This window comes from Diabrotica undecimpunctata, chromosome 1, assembly GCF_040954645.1.
Source record: "Diabrotica undecimpunctata isolate CICGRU chromosome 1, icDiaUnde3, whole genome shotgun sequence".
Taxonomy (NCBI): Eukaryota; Metazoa; Arthropoda; class Insecta; order Coleoptera; family Chrysomelidae; genus Diabrotica; species Diabrotica undecimpunctata.
In genome coordinates, this window is record NC_092803.1 from 34,714,756 (window position 1) to 34,728,471 (window position 13,716).

Genomic DNA, 13,716 nt, shown 5'->3' on the forward strand with positions numbered 1-13,716 from the left:
TAATAATATATAGTCTAATAATCATGATCTATTTTGAAATTTAAAAAAAAAATGGGCATTACAAACGTATTTAGGTCTGAACAAACTAGATATATGTCAAATAAATAAATTTTACTAAACTATTTTTGATAAAATTACTACAATAGTTCTATTATTATTAGATAAATACTTGAGATATGCGTTATCCTTACCTTATTGTACATTTACATACAATCAATTTAAATATTATATTTTATCTTATCTTAACAAACGTAAACAAACTTGTATTGGTATCACTTAACGAAAATAAGTAATGACTACAGATCTAGAAATCGTTTAGATTTGTCATTAACTGATTCATCGGGCTCACTAACCATCACTTAACAACTAACACAGAGACAAAACGTAAATTTTTTATTGTAGTTATGACTGAAAGTGCTTTTAAGGCCAGAGACATAGGGTTGAGGGCCCAAAAGAAGATACTTTCTCGAATGGCGGGGAAAAACATAGCCAAAGCCTTCATAGACGATACGACAGCTTCACTTTTGGATAATTTATACCGACTGGCCAAACAATACGTAAGTAATTTTTATTATATATGTTTAAGGGCTTACAATTGTATAAATTATTTATTCTCTATTTTTCTATACTCCTTTTGTTTTTACTCCAGTCGCCAGAGACGAAAATGCCACTAAACCTCTAAAAATCATACGAACAAGCTGAATTTTTTTCGAGAATATTAATTTTGGGACCCCAAAAAAGAGGCAAAAAAGTTTACCTTTTTTACCCGTGGGCTTCCCCCTAAACCTACCCCCGCAGTGGGGAAAACGCAATAAAATCGATTTACCAAGAATTTGTACACCGTAGAAAAAATTGTTTCACATAAAAAATGTAGCTGAGATAATTTTAAACAAAAATGTTTATAAGCTTTTTTTGTGTAGAATGAACCGTTCTCTTAGAAACAACGCTTGAAGTGACCGTCGATATTGCATGTCAGTTAGGTGCGCGAAATCAATGTTCAATAAAATTTGTATCAGCTCGACGGTAAAAATTCGATATCTTTTGATTCAAGTGACCCATCGACAAAAATCAAGATGCGTTTTAAAGATAAAAAGTAAAGCTTTCATATGCAGTTTTTGTATTTTGTCGCAAATAAACTCAGATTGTATACAGGTGTTAAATAAGTAAACGTTGCGCGATTTTTACGAGGTCAATACAATGTATCCCTTTCATTGATCATTTTGGTAACAAATGCGAGGCATTTGATATATGCTTAAAAAACGCTGGATTTAAACTTTCACACAACAAACGATCTAAATCATTTAAAACTTTTTAAAACATTAAATTCTGCGTTTTTTATTCATATTTAAAATAAAATTTCATATCATTAAAGATTGATTTCTAAAAATAGAAATTGTACTGCAACTGGTGATCAATTTTATTGATCTCACGAAAATCGAAAAAAATGGCAAAAATCGCGCCACCTTAATTTATCTAACACCTTTATAAAAACTGATTTTATTCTCTGGAAAAAACAAAAACTCCATATGCTGAAAGATTCACTCTTTGTCTTTAAAACGGATCTTGATTTTTGTTGATAGAACGTTTGGATCAAAAGATATCGAATTTTCACCATCGAGCTAATACAAGTTTTATTGAACATTGATTTTGCGCGCGTAACTGACACGCAAAATCGACGGTCGCTTCAAGCGTTGTTTCTAAAAGAACGGTGCATTCTACAAAAAGAATGCTTATAAACATTTTTGTATAAAATTATCTCAGCTACATTTTTTGTGTGAAACATTTTTTCTATGGTGTACAGATTCTTGGTTTATCGATTTTTTTGCGTTTTTACCCCCCTGCGAGGGGGAATTTAGGAGGAAGCCGGGGGGTAAAAGTGGTAAACTTTTTTGCATCTTTTTTGGAGTCCCAAAATTAATATTCTCTGCAAAATTCAGCTTGTTCGTATGATTTTTATGGGTCAACTCTCTGAGGATCGGAATATTGTTTCTAAATAAAAAAATTAATCTTAATATTTTTCTTAAACCATTTATTTCTGGCATATCAGTATTATGTAGTTTTTTTTTTGAGAAGGAACTATAAGTAAATTGGCTTCCACTTGGCAAAATTGCCAATAGCGAAGTACACAGTATGCCAATCTTTCTTTGCTATTTTCTCAATGAATTCTCAGTGATACTAATACTTCATAAACAAACAGATTCATACATGTTTTGTTGACTACGTTAAATACACTGGGGTGCAAAATTAACCGGACACTCAGATTTTTTTGTTTTTTGTTGGTGTTTAGATCGAAACTTATTTAATTTGTTTGAATTGTATTTTATGCCTTATTAGCGATAACGTTTTTTGTTGTTTGAACCTGTTTAGATGTTTTGTGCGAACAGCAACATTTTTACACATACGTTTTGCTATTAATGTGAAATAGTGGCTTAGTATTAATTTAAGTTTATTGTGGTACTGTAACTGATTATAAGTTCTGCTGTAGGTTTTTGTATTGTCTCCTGTTTAAAACTTGCATTAAAAAAATTATGACACCAGAAGAAGTAGCCCAAACTGTTGCTTTATAGGTTGATGAGCGGAGCATTCGTTACATCGCAAATTCTTTAGGAATTTCTCGAAGTACAGTGTTTGATGCAATACAAAGATTTCGGGAAACAGGGCAATACACCAGGAGGCCAGGTCAAGGTAGACGAATAACCGCAAGTCAAGTTGAAGATCGCTTTCTTAGGTTACAAGCGTTACGCGATCGTACATTATCAGCACCAGTACTTGTTGAACGATTAAATGATGTCCATAGAAACACAGTTTCCGTTTATACCATTCGAAGACGCTTAAATGAATATGGATTAAGGTCCAGAATACCTGTCATGGGACCTCTAGTAACAGCAGATCATCGGAGGCAACGTTTACACTTCGCTCGCGAACATTTTAATTGGGGTTTTGACGATTGGAGTGCTGTGCTTTTTACGGATTAATCAAGATTTAACAGATACTCATCAGATGGGCGGCCTAGGATATGGAGAAGAGTTGGTGAACGTTATCATCAATGTTGTTTTACTCCGAGAGTTCAATTTGGTGGAGGTGGTATAATGGTGTGGGCAAGCATTTTCCTAGAGGCTCATACATAACTTGTTACAATTCAAGGAGGCAATTTGAACGCTCAACGGTATATTCATTAATGTTTGGAAGATCATGGAACATCATTTGTCGCATTTGTTGGAGAAAACTTTCATCTGATGCAAGATAATGCTCGTCCACACATCGCAAGAATAACACGGTATTACTTGGATGAAGTTGGGATTCATTTATTACCATGGCCCCTAAAGAGTGCAGACTTGAATCCAATAGAGCATGCATGGGATATTCTGGGACAACGTATTCGACGTAACCATGGTGAGTTTGAAACCATGAATGATTTGGAGCAAGCAGTTCGTGACGAATGGAAGCAAATCCCTCAGGCAGACTTTGCTGCCCGAATCCGAAGTATGCCTGATCGAATGAGAGCTGTAATTAGGGCTCGTGGAGGTAATACGTGAGGATAACATTGGAGATTCGCAGTTTGGGTTTCGGAATTCTCTTGGGACAAGAGAAGCACTTTTTAGCCTACAGGTACTCATCCAGCGCTGCAGAGATATGAACAAAGACGTGTACATATGCTTTATAGACTACGCAAAAGCATTCGATAACGTAAAGCACGAAAAGATAATTGAAGTTCTCCATAAGATCGGAGTCGACTACAGAGACATTCGAACAATAGCGAGTCTCTATTGGGGTCAAACAGCTAAAGTGAAAGTAGGATCTACATTGACCAATAAAATTGAGATCAAGAAAGGGGTACGACAGGGCTGTATCTTGTCTCCTATTCTCTTTAATATATACTCAGAAGAAGTATTTAAGACAGCGCTGGAGGAAAGCACAGAAGGCAAAAAGATAAATGGAGAAATAATTAATAACATGAGGTATGCTGATGACACTGTGATTCTAGCAAGTAGCATGGAGGAACTGAGTTGCCTAATGAGTAAGATACAAAAAACAAGTGCACAATACGGACTCAGACTAAATATCACAAAAACCAAATGGATGTTAGTAAGCAAAACCCAGCAACTGATATTAGACAATGAAAGAATTGAACAGTTAACTCAAATTGGGATCAAGCGAAGGAAATACGTATAAGAGTAGAAAAGGCAAGAGCATCGTTCACTAGCATGAAGCAAATTTTCACCTCTAAAAGCCTAACCTACCTCTCAAAATTCGACTTCTGAAATGTTATGTATTCCCGGTTTTGTTATATGGAATGGAGGCGTGGACAATGACCGCAACATTGATGAAAAAAGTAGAGGCCTTCAAAATGTGGGCTTACCGACGTATATTACGTATATCCTGGACTGAGCACGTGACCAACGAAGAGGTACTGCGCCGGATGGGTAAAGAGAGAGAGGTAGGAATAAGTATAAAGAAAAGAAAGTTGGAATACTTGGGTCACGTTATGAGACATAATAAATATAGAGCACTACAGCTGATCGTTCAAGGGAAAATAGACAGCGGAAGGGGTCCAGGGAGGAGAAGACACTCGTGGCTCCAAAACTTGCGGCAATGGTTCGGATTGTCATCTGCTGAACTATTCAGATCTGCCGTAAACAAAGTCAGAATAGCCATGTTGATTGCCAACGTTCGGAACGGACAAGGCACATGAAGAAGAAGAAGGAGGTAATACACTCTACTAAATATCATTTTCCATAAAAAATGTTTATTTAAAAACCAAAATTAAATACTCAAACTACATCTCAAACTTTTTTAAACGCATGTTTTAGAAAAAATCTGTGCGTCCGGTTAATTTTGCACCCCAGTGTATTTTGACTTCTATGACCTAACTTTATGGAACTACTTCTTTTTGTAATGCCATCTCTTCAATGAAGGTTGGCTACTACAAATGTATACTCTTCTCTGTCTTCAGATGTTCTTATTAGCTGTTCAAAATTTAGCCCTATCCTTTGTCGGATGTTTCGTCACGATAGTCTTTTCTTTCCTAATCCTCTGTTTCCCTCGATCTTTCCTTTCACTATTAGTAGATTCTACACTTTTAAATATTACGATTTAAGCCAACTTGCTCAATAAAATGTTGATATTAAGAAAGATAGAGGGTGTTAAAGTGGAAATTTTAAATTTTATTTTTCGTTATAACTTTATGAACATTTATGTATAAAAATTTACAAATGGATGCTCTTGAGGTTGAGAAATTATAATTTGATGCATACTTTGATGTAGCTGATATAGAGCGCCACACACATATGCTACATATGTGGCATAAATTTGCGTTTAACTTTTTTGCTCTTCAAATTAGCGCTATTTTTGTAAAAAAATATTAAATACACATTATTATAAAAAAAAGGTATACCTCTTAATAACTTCAAAACTCAATAGTTTTTGAGATAATCGCATTTTATAAATCAGCTGCATTTTAATTTTTAGTTTTGATATTTGTGTGCTAAAGCACTGAATACCTGTGGATAAGCATAATTAATAGTTTATTGTTATAAAAACAACTCAAATATGGTTATGTAACATCACAACATACTTTCTTATGGCTCCTAATAATATCTTATTGGAACGAAGCTTCTATCTCCTTATTTAGGAGCCGTGTCCATATTCAGACGTTGGCCGTCATCATGTTTACAATTTTCTGAAACAAAATCTCTATCGCTTTAATAAGCTTCTATACCGGCGTTGTATTATTTTTTCTGTATAGTAAAATTCTGAGGCGAGCGTCACGGAAGAAGCACCACGAGATGGCGTCACAAGCAGCGTCACAAAATACCGGTCTTTACATCGATTTACTACTCTCCATCAATTCGATTCTAGTCATCATATATTTTTTAACGTTAGTTGTTAATAAATTCCTTTCAAACTATAATCACATTTTATTTTTAAACATCTTATTTATTTTATATAATAGTTAAATTAGCTATCAAATTATTGATCAACTATCAAATTTATATTTTATTAATAATTTAATATTTAGTCTGACTTTGACGGGTCTGTCAGAAGTAAACAACGTATGCTTTCTTGATACGTTAGCAGGTGGCGCTACTAGTAAACATAATAATTTGTTGAATTATTTTAATATAATATAATTTGTTTAAAATATAAATAATAAATAAATAATAAAATTACTTTAATAAATTTTAAAAATATTATTTAAATTTTAAAAATATAGAAAACATAGTATAAAGCTTCGCGCTGGTCTACAGTGACAGCTACTGTACCTACCACCTTTTTTTGAAGCCAGTTTTGATTCCAGTAGACAACCTCAATGCATTACGGGAACTTTTAACATAGTAGGCTGTATAGCCATAGGATTGATATTATATGACGATGTAATAGTTGATAGACGCAACGCACTCAAAGATTGACAAGGAGCAAAAACCAAATCTTTCATGTTGAGTTCTTTTAACGCTTTTTCTATAGACAACATTCATCCTCTGTTGTTAATTTTCCTTTAGACGGATGACCGGGTGCGTTTTCAAGAACGCCCTTACACTAGATCATTTTGCTGCCTGAACTGCTTGGCTATCTGACCTCATCTTCTAGTATATTGTTTTTTTGTATATGTTTTTGGTATAAAACTAAATTCGTAAGCATAATGTCCGGGTCTCTATTTTTTTTTTTTTCATCGAGACGAACTAAACAACAAGTACCTTTACTAGTAATTATCATTTAGTTGTTTCGTCCTTGTCTACCTGTCCTATTTTTTATTTTTACCTCTCACTAAATAACTTTTCTGGTAATCGCATATCCAATTTTCTCCCGTGTGCTATTTTGATCCTGCACCATATCCCGGTACAGTGCATTTTAACTTCCAATTAAAATCTAAGCCGGAGTTAACTAGTAGATGCATGTTTTGGGAAATGTGTATTAAAATTTTCAATTAGCCTGAAACATTTCATCGTATGTTATTGAATACAGTGTATTTAGTAACTAATTAATACTGTTGATGTTTGTGTAAGAGTTCGTAAGTAATTTTCAAATAGCTCGGTAATGTAAATACAGATTGTCCAGATTTCGTTTTTCCCTTGATTGCATGATCACATCAAAACAGAAACATGTAATGAAAATAGTATTCTGTTCATATTCTGTGAATATTTTTATGTAAATATTTTTAAGTACAATCAAAAAGTGTTTAAATTATATTTTCTACAAGAAGAAAGATCTTTTTACAGAACCTAAGACAAAACTTCAAAAACTAAAAGAATGTGTAGAGCAGTTCTTTTAAAGATAAAAAATGTAGGGGTGATATATTTACTCAAAAAATCAGAGGACCTTCGGGTCTGGACGGAATCCCTTTTGAAATATCAAAATTGCTAAACAAAGACAATAAGCATGTGCTGAAACAGGAGAATAACAGATGGCTGGATGACTTTCACTTTTACTATAATTCTGAAGAAAAACAACGCTGAGGCTGCTGAGACCGACCCATCTATAATGTGTACTGTTTGGCCGCATAGTATTACCCAACATGATACTATAACCACAGTTTAACCACAAACTTCTTTTTTATACTATGCTATAACAAACAAGATATGCTCACTTGCCGTCCTAATTTTAATCGACTTTGTGCATGACGTCATAGCGAGACAAAGCCAGGAGACTTGTGTGTATCTTATTTTAACGATGCATCATATGGCAACGTTGTTCCATTACTGTAATGAACAACTTCAAAACTTAAATTGTTAACGGTAAGTATACCTCGATGCCATATCTTGCACTAAGAAGTCATAGCTAGTTACTTTCTGTGAAACCGTGGTTTGAAAATTAATAAGTAATTTGTAAAATTAATTAAAGAAATATATGAATCTACGATTTGATTGTGTGTATTACAAACAATCTACGTGAATGGTTCGGGTGTAGTTCGATTGAACTTTTTAGGCGCGCTGCTAACAAAGTCGCAGTGGCCATGATGATTTCCAATCTCCGCTAGGAGTGGCACGAGAGGAAGAAGATTACAAACAAAATAAATATTGCTACAAAACATAAATATAAAAGGCCGGTAAAATGTAAAGAATTTGAACTCTAAAGGAAAAGCGGGTCATACTTGAAACTTTATGAATATCATTTAGACATTTATTTTACAATCTTTGTGATTTTTCTCTTGCGGATATTGTAATTATCTTTAATATTTTTATTTAGAATTCGTATTTTAAAATACATTTTACATCTAAAAAAGTAATTTTACATCTTCGCTAACATTCACATATTTTGCATTCTATTAAGTTTTTTAATAATTTTTTGTTATTTTTAATGTGTTGCCATTATAACTACGAAAAATATGTTCCAGTTCACTACATTTAGTTACAAATTCCAGTGTTGGTTTGAGTAAACCACCCTCAGAAACGTGGTTTACCCAAGTAAACGATTTATCGTTATCGTCCGGAATATATCCAAGTATTTCTTTTTTTTGTAACTTAAATGCAACGAAACCAGCTAAATTTTCCAATCTATCCCATTCCAAGTCTTTTATATTCGAATTAATAAAATCTTGATGACTGTCAATTAAATCTTCAGAGTTAATTTCTGTATTACCACTAACAAGGTTTAGCGAGGAAAGCTTCAGTGACAATTTCATAATTAATTATACTATTAGTAGTAATATTCCATTGTTTGCCAGGCAATCTCAATAGTTTTTCTTTTAAACAATAGTCAGCTTCTGTCAAATGTTTTGATCATATTCTCACGGTTTTCACATTAAATTTGTCTCGCTGAAAACACTTGAAGACCCATACTTTACGCATTTGTTTATCTCTAGGAAACACAAAAAACGACACTTCGAAAAAGTTTTACTTTTTTTATTATAATTGTTTAAACAACCTACCACTGCACAATACATTATGGCAACCAAATAATTAGTCTTCTTTATAAAGTAGCTATAGGTAGTCGAGAGGAAATTGCGTACGATAAATAAATTAGGTGATATTAACACAGTAAACTGAATGTTTTCACCACAAAATTTATATAACAATATAATATACAAAGTCTTTACTACATCAATAAATAAATAAAAATATCATTCACTACGTTTTGAAGCACACAGGATAGCAACAGATAGAGCATTTAACTTGGCATCATTAAAGTTGTCTCGCGCTTACGTCACAGGTGTGCGAGAGATGCAGGAACATGCGCGTTGACTTATCTTGTTAGTTATAGTATCATGATTACCCAACATTAGACGTAAACTAGCAGCTCGGAAGGGAAAACATAAAGCATCTAATTCACACTCATATCCTCTCTATGGGTGTGCGTTTCATCTACAACCCGTCCGCCAACGCCTTAAATCCAGGAAAATTTTTCTGCATACCACCGAAGATCTGACTGAGCCAGCCCTATATACTAGACTGAGCTTTTTGAGAGATCGAAGTGACAACAGTAATGAATAGATAATGCCTTCCGAGAACGTCCCACCTACACACAAAGTAGGATGAGCGACAGTATTCACTTCTCAGTAGACTTAGAGCTGGGGTGACAAGATCCAGAGCTAACCGAATAAAATGGAGCTTCCCCTGTGAGTCGTCTCTATGCGTCTATATAGAAGAGCAAAATACAGAACATCTTCTGGTTTGTCTTTTATGCCCAACCATACGTTCAATGGAGAACCTGGTTTGCGCTATACCAAATTACATTGACATTGTCAATTTTTTGCTAATAAGTCTGTAGGAATCCTATTTTTATTTTTGTCTTTCCCCGATTTTATATTTTATACACCTTTTACCTGTTATTTATGTGCTATTGTTGTTTATATAGATGTATATATGTCTACTTTAAAACATATGATACTTCTGACACGAATAAATAAATAAATAAAAACCGCATGTACAAAAAAATGGGAATAAGCAAGTTCGGACAGGATAAAATTTCAACTTCCGTAAGTTATTTTGCAGGAAGAGATTCTAAATAAACGATAAACATATTACGGCTCCGAAATCTCAGTATCTGGTTTAATTGCCCGTTCAATCAATATATCTGGCCATCTCTTCGAATTGCTCTCCAACCGTTTGTATTGCAGTATCGTCTGAAAATGTGGCTAATTTAGCGTTTTATGTAACATAGATGTCTAAATATTTGCGTTCTTGTTTGACTCTCTGACTCTCTGTCGTTCAAGTATGAGCGTATCAGCTGGACGTGGTATGTGGGTAGGTATCTTTTGAGTTTAAGTCATAAATCTTGGAGTTATATTTTATCAAATGATTTTGCTATATCTAAGAAAATAGCTGAGCATATTTTATTTTCCTTAGATCTCTCAATAATATTTGAAATACGGTGTACTTGATCTATTGTTGAATGTTTATTATGGAATCCTAATTGGTGAGGTAGAATAATTTCTTTTTTCCACGTATAGATTGTATTCTGATTAACACTATGTGCTCAATTAGTTTGGTAATGATATTAATTTAGTAATGATATTGGTCTGTATCATTCGGCATAATTTATCACTTTTGCTGGTTTAGAGATCATGATTAGGGTAATTATTAAAGTATTTTTCTCTTATTTAGTTAAATGTCCTTTTTGAGATCGATATTATTTTTGACTCATTTGGATACTTTGTTGGAGATGGTAGGTAGCCTTTATTAGTCCTTGATTTATTAGTACTGTTCATTTCACGTTCTGTATCCTCATTATCGTCGTTTTCAGCTTGATCATTATTTTCCATATCGTTATTTTGGAATACATATATGCTATGAGTATGAAGCGAAAGGATTTGTGTTTTAATAACCTAACCTAACCTACATATAGTAATAACGTGCTTTAAAAAGTACTCACTTCTGTCGGCACTCCCACTTTTTCCCACGCGATGTTTTTGTCCATTTTTCTTTTCGACTTGACGGGATCTATTAGTCTATTTATTCTTTTTGTACATTTCCATAACTTATAGTCAGGTCGATTAGGTGTTGTTTTATTGATTCATCTTTAATTTTTTCTATTTGTCTTCTTTGACTGAGGTTGTTTAATACGTTTTTATTTTCTGTATTTCTAGCTTTTTGCCATGTTTTTCTGCCTTTCCTTTTTCTTTGCACTGCTTCTCAAATTTCTTTGGATAGTTTTGACCTATGATTTTGCTTGTAACTTGCTTGGCATTGTTCCATGCTGCTTTTTGTATGTTTACAATTAATTCCTCTACTTCTTCGTCAAGTTGTGTCACTTAACTCCTGTTTAAAACTATTCCAAACCGTTCCGTTATTATTAACTATTAATATTCCGTAATACTCCAGTCATCAGAGACGAAAATGCGACTGAACCTCTAAAAATCATACGAACAAGCTGAATTTTGCAGGGAATATTAATTTTGGGACCCCAAAAAAGGTGAGAAAAAGTTTACTACTTTTACCCCCGGGCTTCTCCCTAAAACCCCACTTGCAGAGGGGGAAAACGCAAAAAAATTGATTTACCAAGAATCTGTACGCCGTAGAAAAAAAATGTTTTAATTTAACAATGTAGCTGAGATCATTTTGAACAAAAACGTATGAGTAAAAACACATTTTTTTGCGTAGAATGGACCGTTTTCTCAGAAACAACGATTGAAACGATCGGAGATTTTGAATATCAGTTACACGCGCCAAGTCAATTAAAATTTGTATCAGCTCGACGGTAGTGTCCTATCGACAAAAATCAATATGCGTTTTAAAGGTAAAGAGTGCAGCTTTCGTATGCAATTTTTGTATTTTGCCGCAAATGAATTCAGTATTTATAGAGCTGTTGAATAAATAAACGAGATTTTTGCCATTTTTTACGATTCTCATGAGATCAATACAATGTACCCCTTTCATTGACTGGTCACTATGGAGTTTCTATAACTAGAAGCTAATCTTCAAAACCTATAGCATGAAATTTTAGTTTTAAATGTGATAACAAATGTGAGGCATATGAAATATGCTTAAAAAACGCTGAATTTAAACTTTCACATTACAAACGATTTAAAATCTTTCAAACTGCACTTTTTTACTTACGTTAGTACGTTTTTCAAAACTTTTGCTATAAACAGAGCCGCCGCTACCATGTGTGCCAAGTGTGCATCGCACACGGGCGGCCAACAATAGGGGCGGCCAAAAGCAGTCTACTGATAATAATACTTTTTTAAAACGAAAATAAATTCAAATAATTAAATAGTAATGATTCAGATAATTCTGTGAACTCTAATATTCCAAACAATAATAATTATTTAGTACGTGATAATACTCTAATGCGTTTCATGTATAAGTCCTCCTTTTTTTCATCCTAAGCTAAAAAATGTCAGAAAATATTATTTATTGTATGAACTGACGCCCTTTTGCAGGTACAGTCATAAAGCAGTTTCGGGAATACTTTTTAATTCAAAGCGGCTGACGACTTTCGGACTTCAGTTATTTGGAATTTCACACGTAGATACTTTACAAGAATTTAGGCAAGTGGTTGAAAAGTTTCTGTTATAATATTGTTAATATGGTTATGTTTATAGATGGGTTATTATGTCTTATGTTCAGTCTTAGTTCAGAATTCGATGAATTTAAACACGCTTTTGATAAACGATTTTGTTTGTAAAATATAGTAGTGTACCTGATTCTTTTGCACAGTAGGCACTGTACGAAGTAACGTCGAGATCAGGGCAATTTTATTCGTATACGCGTTACGGCTACATATTATTTGGAGAAACATTATTTGGATAACTTATTTGAAGTGTTTTTGGATTTATTTTGTTAAATTAGCCCGGCTTCGTTCTTAAGTGATAATTTCAAAATGTCCGAAAGAAAAAGAAAACGACTTTCAGGCTTTCAACATAGAAAAATAAAAGAGGCAAAAACTGAGGAAAAAAAAGCTATTTACAAAAGCTAACATAGAAGAAGATTTCCCTAGCTCCTCTACCAAACGAATTAGAAGAAGAAAAGTACATTTTGAGTATGAAGGAGCTGATGAACCTATAGTATCTCAGGAATTGTCATTTAAAATAAATTTTTATTTTAAGATTTTGGATGCTGTCATAACAGCAATTGAAGAACGGTTTCAATTACTTCAACAACACACAGACATTTTTAGTGTAATATATGGCATAACCAAAGTTAAAAACGATGATGAACTTAAAACCAATTGTAAGAAAGTGGATCAAGCCCTTACAGACATAAACAGCTCAGAGACTGAGATTAGTGCAACCGATTTATATGAAGAAATTAAAGCTATTCAACCATTTTTTTTGCAGAAAAAAGTCCTAGTGATATTCTTGAATATATTTACGAAAATAATCTTGTATCAACATTTCCCAACTTAATTATAATTGTACGTATATTCCTGACTCTAACTGTTACTGTAGCTACGGGTGAGGGGTCGTTTTCAAAACTTAAGATTATTAAAAACTATTTGCGATTGTCAATGAAGCAAGATAGACTTTCTGCTTTAGCAATGTTATCTATAGAACATGAAGTGTGTGCGACATTGGACATTAAAGATATTGTCAAAAAGTTTTCCGAGACGAAAGCCCGAAAAGTGCGTTTTTAGTTTTTTATGTGTTTATGTTTCTATTCACGGTTTATTTTAATTAAATGGACGTTTAAATTAGGATATTAGGATGGGATATTAGGATATACATTAGGATAATATATGGACGTTGGATCATGGAGATTAGTCTAAATGTTCAATTCAGTATTTATCTATTTACAAATTATTATTGTTATATTATGCATCTTCTGCGCATTTCTTTAA

The 13,716-nt window shown here is 33.3% G+C and overlaps 1 protein-coding gene across 2 annotated transcripts in view; it reads left to right on the plus strand.

Annotated features, from left to right (window-relative positions):
- The window catches only part of LOC140447634 (tumor necrosis factor alpha-induced protein 8-like protein), a 97,703-nt gene that overhangs the window by 60,542 nt on the left and 23,445 nt on the right, over nucleotides 1-13,716 (plus strand). For both annotated transcript variants that reach the window (XM_072540397.1, XM_072540404.1), the window contains exon 3: nucleotides 403-557. In XM_072540397.1, the coding sequence (XP_072396498.1) occupies nucleotides 403-557 (155 nt within the window). The remainder of the gene's footprint in view (nucleotides 1-402; nucleotides 558-13,716) is intronic.